At 43.7% G+C, this 12,088-nt stretch overlaps 1 protein-coding gene across 7 annotated transcripts in view; it reads left to right on the forward strand.

Moving 5' to 3' along the window:
* The window catches only part of RNF220 (ring finger protein 220), a 220,673-nt gene that overhangs the window by 172,007 nt on the left and 36,578 nt on the right, over positions 1 to 12,088 (forward strand). For all 7 annotated transcript variants that reach the window (XM_042030529.1, XM_042030533.1, XM_042030532.1 and 4 more), the window contains one exon: positions 894 to 1,026. In XM_042030529.1, coding sequence (XP_041886463.1) covers positions 894 to 1,026 — 133 coding nt within the window. The remainder of the gene's footprint in view (positions 1 to 893; positions 1,027 to 12,088) is intronic.

A 12,088-nucleotide genomic window follows, 5' to 3' on the forward strand; every position in this document is an offset into this window, starting at 1 on the left:
AAGATCTGTAGTCAATTCTTTGTCTGGGAAGATGGATTCTTCTGGATTTTTCTGTTCTGTTGCATTAGTAACTTTTTACTTCATGCACCCTTCTGCTATTACAGAAGTCTAATTTGTAGATTTTTAAGGGTGGAGCTATTGAAGTTTGTGAACCTTTTGTAGGACTTCAAGCATCCTATACAGCACAGGAAGAACAGTTCTTTCTGATTTGTGCCTTTCACAACATTAGAATTACTGTTTGGTTGGTTCTTTTGTAGCAGATTGAGATTTGTAAAGGTTGCATGACCACCTTACTCCAGGAAGTGCTTTTAAGCAGAACCGTTCTCTTGCTGTTCATCCCAAAGACAGCAAGGAAGGAGAAACAAGCCCTGGGGGAGGGAGAGAGTTGTGTCATAGAGCTTTTTGTTCATGTTTCTCAGGAAAAACCTTCAGTAGAGGACTTGTTGCCTCAAGAGGTGCATAATATAAAGAGAGGTGTATTTTGATCAGTATGCCCCAAAAATAGGTTACTGGAGAGCACTTCTGCTAGGGGTCAAAGGAATCTGTGGTATCAGGTTCCTCTGTGATAGAGGAGTTTTGCATGCAAGGCAGGGGAATGCATGTTGAAACGAACACCAGCATTGTTGTAGGGACCAGACCTTAAATTTCCATGAGTAAAAATTATGGAACTTGCAACTTGTTCTGATCTTAGGCTGTCTGTCAAGTTTTTTCAGTACCTATTTACTTCTAGTTTCGATCAGAAGGAGCAGGGGTGGGAATAAAAGCTGCTGTACGCTCTATACTTAGCTGTCCTGGGAGCAGTCCAGCTTTTCTTCCCCATCCCACCATGAGTTATGAACCCCAAAGAGCTGTTTCATGCATCTCAACACTCTGCCCCGCTTTACCCCCTGCAGAGAGAAGGTTCATGCATGACTGAGGATGACTCTGTGGACATCGAGAATGAGAATGGCAACCGCTTTGAAGAGTACGAGTGGTGCGGCCAGAAGAGGATACGGGCTACTACTCTCCTGGAGGGAGGATTTCGAGGTGCGCCGGTGTTTTGGGGGCACTTGTAAATCATTCTGCTGTGGAAGTTGATCATTACCTATCTTTAAAGGGAGGGACATGGGGATTTCCCTTCCACAAAAGGCAGAACCATCAGCTTTTGCCAGAATGTAAAGTGATTTCAGTTTTTTGTCTCTCTTGAATGATGAGAGTCAAAATTTGTGCCAATCTTGGAACAAAGCATGGGGTTATTTCTCAAGAAATGTGGCTAAAGAGGGAATGGGTAGATCATTTTGGGAAAAGAGCATTTTATATCTCACACATAGTAAGAAATACGTGGAAATATGCGAAAAGAGGGAAATAGAAATGAAACTGTAAAAATTCCCAGCCTGGAGTGACGAAAGCTGGTGTATCAGCCTCTGGTGATGTATTGGAGGTGACAGCTAAGTTGCTTTAGCACCTGCATAAAATATTAAAGGGCCAGTTGTGCATTTATCACTCCATCCCTTTTAAGGTTGATAAATGAGAATCCAGGAACCTGCTCTGCACCTCCAGCACTGCAAGCCCTTAGGGCTCTCAGACAAACACATTTTATTTTTCCTCCTTCTTTTGCTCCTTCCCCAGTGACGGGGAAATCAGTTACCAAGGAGAGAGTGAGTTATGGCAAAATTTGACCTCTCGTGAGCTTTATTGGTGAAAGTAATTTTAGCTAGAAACCTGGCCCCTTTCTTACATTCAGCCCTTTGGCCTCAAAGAGGAGGATTTACTAAACTGTTCGTTGGCATGAACCTCAGGCACTCACAAGAGTCTCGCAAGCAATCCATGTAGCGCATGCTTAATGAGAGGAGGAATGCTGGCTCCCTTCGTTCAATAAGGAGGATGGGATGTGATCTCTTCCTGTATCAGCTTGGATTTTAATTTAAAATATCTCGAGGGGAAAGGCTACTGCATAAGGGAGTTGGACTTAAAAGCTAGCCGTATGCTCAGCTAAAACCAGGCACTCCTGGTCTGCTCTTGCCTTCCTCTGAAATTAAATTGTAGTTGTGTTATAGCAGAGCAGATGATCAGGAGCACAGAGTTGAAGGAGCAGCTTCTTTGGGCTTTAAAGGATACCCAGTGAAGCTCACACTGTTGAATCCTGTGTCAGTAGCCTAACTTTTCTTGTGACTGTATGGAGAGTTCTGTCTGCATGATTCCCGGTAGAGGCCTGATGAGACCATGCAGGATCTTAGACTATGTTTATATAGTATAGACGCTACAATCTATAGCAGGGAAGCATGGGATGTCTGTGTGCCTCTGTTGTTGTCACTACTAGTCCTGATTAGAAAAAGCTATTCAATTCATTTCTTCCCTTTTTGTGCATGAGTAATTTCTTCCTTCACCCCCACCAAACACCTGTATTTGAGGAGAGCATGATCTTCTACTTCCTTTGGTGTGGACATGGTGCTGTCTTCACCTGGTTAATGTTCCCAGTTGTTTTTGAGTTAACTCACTGAAGTGTGATCTGAACCTTCCACATTGCCTTGGTTATATGGAGACCTTCTTTCAAATGAGGCTTCAGGTGGACAAAATGCGTGTAATTTATGTGGTTGGGCTGGGTAAATATAAAGTACTTGCTCTGTGTTGCATTTTCTTCAGTATTTTAAGGAATTCTGGATGTGTTAGTTGTTATTATGTAGATCACCTGCTTTCCTCCACCAGAAGTTAGACAGGTTCTAGCATCAGTCAGTGTTGTAACCTCTGCGAGATGGCTGCACACACATGAACAGATACTTGGGCCATTCGTTCATATTTAGAGATGGCCTTGCTTCTGTCAGGAATTATGGGGTCTGTCTCTTCTTTCCTTTTTGGCACATTTGTGACACTTTAAAGAATTACATGGACAGATCCAGGAAAAGATGGGAAGTCCAGGAGAAAAGCAGAATACAACTACATGCAGTTCTAAAACCCTCCATCATCACTCTGCTGACAAGGCTTTTGGGTTAGACTCCTCTTTGTGGTGCTGGATGAAAGGTGTCTGCAGATCAGCTCACAAGCACAGGAATGTCCCCGTAGTATTTCTAGTGAGAAACATCCTCCCTGTGCAGCATTTTGTGACAGAACCACTGCTGAGGAAGAGACTCCTGATACCTGAGCAGCTGGCAGGTCTCTAGCACCTGGCCTTCCTCCTCTGGAGCACACCTCTGCTGGCAGCTGGATTCAACAGCTGCCATGCTTCTCTAAAGAAGTGTCCTCTTCCCTAAACAGTGGCTTTCCTACCAACTTTCTACCTAGTATTTTGGGATAATCAGACATAATGTACAGGGTACCTACGTACTCTGTGCAAGAAGTTGTTGTAAAATTTGAAAAGCCAGAGCAAAGCTGGAGTGATCTCCTACAGCTGGCTGCTTGCATTTATTTTTAATTAAGTTACACTTTTTCATGCTCTCTTTTGTGGCTTTCCTGTTGGTCTCTGACTGCTGGCATTCATGCGTCTCCATCACTCAGGACTGCTATGTGCACTCTCAGGTAACCTTAAGGTGACTATCTTTCTTCTTTCTCTGCCAGTGTTGGCTCTTGCCAGACAGAATTCTTAATTTACAGCCCTGAAGCATAGCATAACGTTTGGTAGATGCTTTCTAATTCTTAAAACTGCTTTGTGTGGAGTTGGCAAGGCCCTCGTTAACCCCCGTCACCTGAGGCTTTGCATTTGGCTCTGTTCCCTTTGCTGAGAAGTAGCAGTGATGTGGAAATCAAAGGTCTTTTATAATGCCAGACAGCCTTTGCCAGGCTACAGGGATGTCACCAATGTCTAAAGAGATGACATGGGGAAATACATGAAACCGGAGGGGAAAAGAGATGGCCATGTGTCTCATTAATTTTTGGTTAATGGTGTGTTGCTTTGAGGAGATGTCACAGCTGGGTGAAGGGGGGGAGCAGGACACTGTGGCCAGTGTGTGTTGCACATAAGTCCATTGGGCAGCATTACAGCAGTGACTCGAACTTAACACTGATCCTGGCTTCTTTTTATCATTTTTGGTTAGCAGACAAGGTTCATACCACTCTCAACATGAGGAAAATTCTTGCCAATTATATGGAAAATCCTGACAGATTCCCAGCTGGAGTAAGGTTGAGAAACCTTGGGGTTTTTCTTCTTAAAAACAGAAACATCACGGAAATGAACAGCCCTGTTTGAATTTTCTGGAAGGTGGTCTAAAACCTAGGACCAATCATAGGCTGAAACTCTCACTTTTAAGGTTCCTAAGATGACACTCTTCTGCTTCCAAAGCACTTGCAGGGAAAACTTGCTCTTCTAACCTGAGGGGCTGTCTTAGAAGCTGGAAATTCTTTGTCTTCTCTGTTTGTGTTAGAGCTGCAAGCCCCCAGTCAGGTCTAGTGTAGCAGAGCCAAAGTGCACCTACTTGGCCGCCGCAGCTTGGCATAGCTGAGGCAGCAGGTGGAAAGAACAGGCTATGGCAGCAAGTAGGAATATGGCATGACTGAGAAGTCCAGGGATCACTGTGTTGTCTCTGAAGCTGTTTGGTTTGGTGAAGGATTTCAGTCAGGAAATGTTTAGTACTTCTATCTGCCCTCCTGGCTTCTTAAAGCATCATTTTCTATCATTCAATTTGCTCTCCAAAACCAGAAGGATGCAGGGTGTAAATGAAGATTATTGGCAATTATATAGGGTTTGGTACCACTTTGTTTCAGCAGAGGTCCTGCTTGAAGTAGGGGTTTGTAGGAGAGCTTGTGGTTCTGTTTGGGGTTAGGTGCAGAAGAACACCAGCATGAAATACCAAGCTCCGTTTAGGTCAAGCTTGTACTTCAAAGTGTAAAACTGTACAGATAAAATAATCAAATATTCCCCTGCCTCAGCACAGTGTCACAAGACTACAATTTCTCTTGAAATACCTGAACATTCAGTAACTATCTCTCCGCATGTCTCTGAATCATCCCTCTCCGAAGCTCTTTGTTGCACAGGATTATTTCATGCCATCTTTAATGAGTTTCTGTGTTTAGGATGCCAGCAAGGCTTCGCAAGTGAAAGCGTCAAGTGGTTTCCTCTCTGATGTGGGGTTTGTTGGGTTTTTTTTAATGCTCAACATATTTGTAGCAATTCTTCTCTTCCAGTCCGGAATGGATGCACATTACCCTCAGTGTTTACACTGCAAGGTTATCCCTTTAAAGAATTCCTGAGGGAAGTTCAAAAGGGTTTTTTTTTCTTTGAAAGATTCGGTGTCTCTTTTTGTGTGTATGTTTCTTACTTGAAAGAAGGGAAGGGAGGGGGGGAAGTGGAAAAAAAGTGCTTTATCTGAAAAGAATCACATCAGCTTCACACTGATAGAAGCTGCTGTCATCTCTTAAACGGCTTAGCACAGTCAAAAGGCAAGAGGACTTAAAACAGTGTCTTACACAGGGATCGATGGGTGGAACACATAACTCGTAACTGCAAAAAAAAAAGGCAGCTCGGGGGGAGAGATAACGGTAATGATTGCATTGAGGGAAGCTTGAGGGAGGCTTGTTCTTTGTAACACAGCTTCAAAGGTGTCTGGACTGGTGCCTAAGCAAACTGTCCTGTGAAGTTGCTGCCTCTGTAGGTCTGGGGAAGGCAGGGGGGTGGGGGATGCCTGCACCCTTCTGTTTCTTAACAGATGGGACAAAGATTAGTAAATGCCAGGTTAGCAGCTCCCTTCTGCTGCCTCGGATTTGAGGAGAGGATTTTGTCACTTGGTCTCTTTCCGTCCGTTCCAGGAGGCAGCTTGTCCGGGAGAGGGGAAGGAGGAGAGCACGGCTGGGGCGGTTGGGGAGCTGGGTGTGGGGCAGGATGTCAGTTTATCGATCGCACCTCAGTCAGGAGAGCTGCGGGCGCAGTGCTCTGAGCACGAGCGGCAGCGTGCTTAATGTGATTGAAAGGCAGTTAAAATGGCGGTGACCTTTTCAGGGGGAATTAGATTGCCTGCCAAGAGTGGTTAGAGGGAGTGATAACGCCAGCTTGAGGAAGCTGTCCAGTCTGCTTCAAAGGGAGAGAGACAGGGAAAGCAAGCTGGCAGCAAGTACCATTTAAAGCACGAACCGTGCGGTCTGATAGAACAGAGATTGCTGTCCTCTTTAGATATGAAAGAATTGAAGAATTGTAGCTAAGTTCTCTCCACCCGCCCTGTCCTCCTCTTCTCCCCTTCAGCTCCCCCACCAAAAAGCCTTCCTCTAGGTGCATTAGCAAGCTAGTCACCATTGCTCTTCTGGGTTTCTTTTGCTTCAGCAGATCAGTTGCATCAAAAATAACACAGAACAGAGAAAGACTTTGAAAATGTTAAAATGGCAAGCAGGGCATTTTCAGGGAAGGATACTTTCTAAGAAAGATCAACATGATAAGGATCTGTCTGATAGATTGTAATACTCTTGAAGAAGGAGAAACACACAGGGATTACTTAGCTCTGAAGTTTCTCTTTATTTTTCTGTATTTCTTTTTATTTTTCCATGCTGCCCTCTTCCCAGGCTAGCAAAGGCCTTGGATCTGTTTGTTAATGTCTTACCAAGGGAAAAGAACAGCACAACTAAGCATATGCATAGAGGAACTTGGTAAAGCCTTTATAAGCTGTAACAAACTACAGTTATCCTTGGGTGTCCATTTGCATTGGATCTCATGTCATGTACAATTAGGGCAGCTGTCTGGAAAGTGGGACTGTATTAAAATGTTTAAAAGTTTCTAGCAAATGGCTGCAGTCCTCCCACTGTCAGCTTTCGATCGCCACAGAATCAAGATATGCTTCAGTTTGAGCAGCAAGTGTTGTAGGCCAGCCTTAATCCGGTGTGCCTTAGTTGTCCCAGAAGGAGCATTGGGGCACTAGCTGTATGCTCCTCCAGTTTGTTCTCCTTCTAAATCCGTGCAGCATTAGAATAATTCTTTCACGTGTGAGGACCTGGCCTCAGAACCTAAATAGATACCTTTTTGTTCTCCTACCTCAACAACAGGATTTTGTGATTGCAGTGACTTCTTGGGTCTGGTAACTGCCTGGCAGAAAGCTCCAAGTAGAGAAGGAAAACTCACTTGTGCATCTCTCTGTGATCTCATGAAAGCAGAGCTCTACAACGAAACTCTTAAAATCTGTGTTTGACACGTGTGGAAACATGGAGAAGCGTCTTCTCTAGTGTTACAAAGATAGTAGCAGAGCTGGTGACAAACCTTAAAAGTCTTGCTCTAGAATCTCACTTAGTAGCCAGCTGTGCCCTCTTTTTCAAATAAAATATAATGAGACATGCAGGAAAGCTTCAAGAGGCAAGGAGACTTCTCTTCTCCCATGTCAGGAGATTAAGGCTGTATTTAAGGTTATACTGGTAAGAGGGTATAAACTGATCTACTCAAATGCAGCAAGAGCGTTTGAGCTGAACAGTAAGTGTGTGACTTCTCTTAAGACACTGTGTGGGAAATGGAAGATGTCACTGGCATATTTAGGCCTTTTGGAAGAGTGGTCTAGTAACTAGAATCAGTTTTGTTGTTGCTGTATAGATGAGCAAGAATTCATTTTACCTTGGCAGGCTGAAGCAAACTTCAGCCTGGATGCAAGAGCAGTCTGTGGTAAGAGTATAGGGAATCTTTGCTGTAGTGAAATTCTTAATCTTCCCCCATTTTGCAAGAGCTCAGTTCAGTACATTTCTCTGCCACGTTTCCAGTGTCAGCGTCTCTCTCTAAGGTGAATGTGTCTGTACATCTGAGCATCTTTCCCAGCCTCTCAGTCCTTGAATTTTAGCCTTCCTATGTTTGGGTTGCTACCTTCTGCTGGTCACTTCTATCTGCTGTAAGCTTCCAAGTGGGCAAGACGTATAAATTTCGTGTTTCTCATGTGCTTATTCTGTGCCCTATCCCTGCTGAGCTTCAGAGCACTTGTATCCCTTACCTCAGCCGCTGTGTAAAAGTGGTAATCCTGGTAATCCCTACATTGCAGAAGCACAATAATTTGGACTGATGTAATAGCCCAACCACTTCTTAATGTTTGCACCTCTCTCCTTTGACAGCAAGTATTTGCCCAGAAGATAATAGTTGACCTAAAAATGCTAACAAAATCTGTTTGCATAGTGTTAGATACAATAATCACATGGGCTGCACCTGATTCTTCCTCTGTAGTTTGTGTCTGCATATAGAATTTGAAGGGTTCTATGGTTAATAAATATTTCTTAAGTATTGTCCTGTATATTAATATCATAAGTTGACTCTAGTGAGCCAGAAAAACAGATTAGAGTAGTATGTGATCTAAGAAGAAAAAACCTCTTACGTTACTTACAAAAGCCAGCATGACCTGTCATGTAATTGATGCCCAATGTCATGTGTGTTTGAAGTTCACATAATTCTTCAAGGAGCACCATTTTCTTCATTTTAGAACACAAAGTAATCAATGGGACTTAGCAAAGTAAAAATAATTTTAACTGGAAAAAAAGAAATTGGTGAGGATAGCCGTTAAAATTAGTCATTGTTGATTGTACATTTTTGGTAACTTGAATGCATACAAAAACCTAAGAATCTAATTTTTATGCTCAGACTGCCAGAATGCATTAGCTGAAAGGAGCACAATCAACTAGACCTTGGTGGTTGATTTATGTGATACTGACAGCACTCTAACCAGGCAAAGATTTTCTTTGGGACAAAGTGGGATTCTCTCCATTTTACAGTATTATGTATCATATTTGGGGGATGAAAAGGGATGTCTGTCACGCTCTTCCTAGAGGAAGGAGGACAAAAAAAGAAACCAGAAAATGTGGTTGTAACACCATGAAAATTAGCAGGGGGAGTAAGGGAGCAGGTAGAGCACCTGAAACTACTCAATTTTTTGAAGTAGACTGGGTTTCAAGTTGACAGTTCCTTTAAACTTCAGTTTTCATCGATCTCAGACATCAGTTGCTCTGCAATCCAGTTTTCTAGTGGTCTGTTAGCTGTGGTTTTGAAAATCCCCAGCTTTAAGATAGTAATCTGATAAATTTTTAATTTTTTTCCCTCAAGGGTCTGCAGTTTTGCTAGAACTGCAGCCTACTTCTTGGACACTCAGGTCAAACTTGAGCTTTAAGCACACAATAGTTGATTGACGTGATTTTAATAGCATTTTAGAATACAGTTGTTAAGTCAGGGGCAGTGAGATGTTTCTAAAGGAAAAAGGGAGCACAGGTCTCAATGGCTCTAAACAGCTCCTGTCTCCGTGTGTCGTCTCCTACACACGGCGGTGAAACGCATTATCGAGTAGTGCCCGGAAAGTGGCTAACTGCGTTTGACACACGCCAACTCCCTGCCTCCACACTGGATAATTGCATTGTCAACTGTTCAGCAAAGTGGCAGGTGACACTGCAGCCGGATTGATTGTCCTACTATGGAGGCTCCCAAGACTGTCAGCCACCCAATCGATAGAGTTTACACAAGACACTGTGACTGCATCTGTAACTAATTTCAGTTTGAACCTCGCAAGCTGCGGCTGTCCCTGTTTCCTGGCCTCTCTTCTTTGCTTGCATCTTCTCCCTGGATGAGGAAGTTGTTTTTCCACTGAAAGCCCAGTTTTATTTCTTGTTTTGGAGCTGGAAGTGAAGAAATCAATGGTGTGTTTTGTGGTTTCAGAGTTGAGGGCATTACAGCACATGGCTAACTAGCAGCTCCAGTTTTGCAATCAATAGACTGATCAATTGATTAAATTAGCACTGATTTTTCTTTCTTCTTTCCACCCCAGAAAAGAATTAGTTTGGGAGGAAGAGCACATGTGTTTGGCCTATGAAATTTAGCCCTTGGTTTTTCCAGTCCTTGGTTGCCTTTCCCCCATGAATACAATCTCTGTGCTCATCATTATTTAAAGCAAACTGCATTGAGCCCCACCACTGGCAGCAGCCCGATGTAAGCCAGGGTGTCACTTTCAGCTGTTCACCAGCCTTGCTGCTTCATGCTCGGCTGCCTTAGAAAAGTCATCCTCCAGGCTCTGCTGTGCTGCTTTATTATTGGCAAAGTTGCGACATTCCTGTGATCCCTGTCAGTGGTGCTTATTGATCCAGTGATGTGAATCTGCTTAGTGATTCAAGATTACTTTAATTCTCCCTCTTCCTTTTTTGTTTGTTTCCACCCTCTCCCCAGGGGAACAAAAGCTTTCAGATCCACCTTTCCCTAACCGTGGAAAACGAGCTGTAGCTGCAAAGACCATGGCTGTTGCTGCTGCTTTTGTACTTTAGCTCTGGGTTTTGAAGAGCAGCCTTTGAGACAGACATGAGGCTGTTCTCACCTTCCTGTATCACACCAGCACGAGGCTCTAGGAGGCAGCCATGAATGGCCAAACCAGATCAGACCTGTGGTCCGAGTGTGTTTTCCCCTCTGCAGCCATAATCTGTACCTGGAGGCATAAAAGACATCTCTGGAATACTCGTCAATGCTGCAAGGGGTGGGGAAGCCTCTTCCTGAGCCTTGCAGCAGCTGGCTCTTACTCTGTACAGCAGTGCTTGCCTGCCCTTTGTTCAGCATGCTGCTGCAAAATTATGTTAATGGTTGTAAAATTATATGGCCCCTTTCTTTAAAGGCAGCTGTTTGTGTGATCTGTGAGCAGAGATCCCTGTAAGCATCCACACTGGTAAGCAGTCAGGTCTGACAGCCCATTTGTGCCTCTGTGGGAGCTAATAGATGGCATCAGATGGATGCATCTGCTCTTTCAGGTGTGTGCTGTAACAACACAGTTGGGTGTCAGTTTTCCAGGTAAATCACCGTTTAGCTTTAAATGGATCTGGCTCCAGAGAAATGAAACTCTTGTTTTGTAAGCAGCTTTTCTTGGCTTCTGATTGTCATCTTTTTTTCTGCAACAGGCTGGGAACCTCACCAGAAGTATTCTATCCCTGTTGGTGCTAGGAAAAAGTGGGGGAACAATTTCACTGCTGAAAAATTAAGCTGGGGAGGCATTATGGATCTGTAGGTTCAACATGGCCTCATCTCTGCCTTGCTCTCATTTTCAAGAATTTTTAGCGGCTTTCTGTGTCTTCCCAGATGTCTCACAATAAAATGGCATCCATGCCACCTTGTCCTCTTAGTACTAGCTTGGGATACTTCAGCAGATGATGAAATAAACCCAGTTTAGAGCCATTCTCGGAAGTATGTGAGGCCTGGCCGTGAGTCTGCATAAACTACTTTTATTGCCTTCATTGTTTTTACTCTCCAAGAAGCCAATGAGTGACATTTTGGTAAGAAAATAGAGTGAATGTGCTGGAAAGGGAGGTTGTACAGAAGGGGGTCACTGCAAGGAGTGTAATTAGCAAAGGCCACAGTTCTGGAGATTTATGGGAGGCTTTTCTTCTTTCCTGAACACATGTATACTACCTGCAAACAGAATGAATGCCTCTTCCCAGCCAAAATAGGCCCCAATAGAGCTCTATGCCTCTGAGATGGATTTTAATTTAGACCCATTTACGGGATTTACACAAAATTCAGGATTTCTAGAATATTTCCAGTATAGATTTCACACGCACCCCCACCCCCCATTCCTTGGGGGCCAAACTGAAGAAATGTTAGTTATCCAGATGAGTTTGATCCTCTGCATGAGCAGCATCCAGTAGCTGCATTCACAGTGGTAGCGCGAATTATAATACTGATGTCTTAGTTTTCTTCCTTGGCTTTCTTTGGAGTGATAATTAAATATAAACATATAATTTAAAATATATACAGAACAGCTGGCCACCAAAAGTGATCTGCCTAGATAGGAGTTGAGGAGCAGAGGTCAGGCACAGTAGGTCTGTGTTTTCCTACCTGTGCTCGTGAAATTAAGCTGGGTCATTTGGGTCTGCAGTGGTCTGGTTGTGTTACCATTCTACCCTTAAGACTGCCAGTCTCCGTGTGAGCTCATGCCTGTGCAGGAGCCAGCAGTGCTGTCAGCACCTGTAGCAGCATATGTTGTCACTTTGACCATCTGCCACTGAATGTGATGGAGAAAAGGAGGGACTTGAATGTGAAGTCCTTTTATCTGTATTGTGAATCTGCTTATTATATATCATGTTAATGACTCTTGATCTTAGCCTGGGCCACCATTCACTCAAGAGTTGTTCAGGTGACCACTCATCAGGAGGACTGCACAAAGGAAGTGAGATTTGAGAAGCAGTGCAGAGGTCAGAGAGGATGCTTAGG

This window comes from Corvus kubaryi, unplaced genomic scaffold (genome assembly GCF_017639235.1).
Source record: "Corvus kubaryi isolate FWS band 111438036 unplaced genomic scaffold, C.kubaryi_AGA036_p1.0 37334, whole genome shotgun sequence".
Lineage (NCBI taxonomy): Eukaryota > Metazoa > Chordata > Aves > Passeriformes > Corvidae > Corvus > Corvus kubaryi.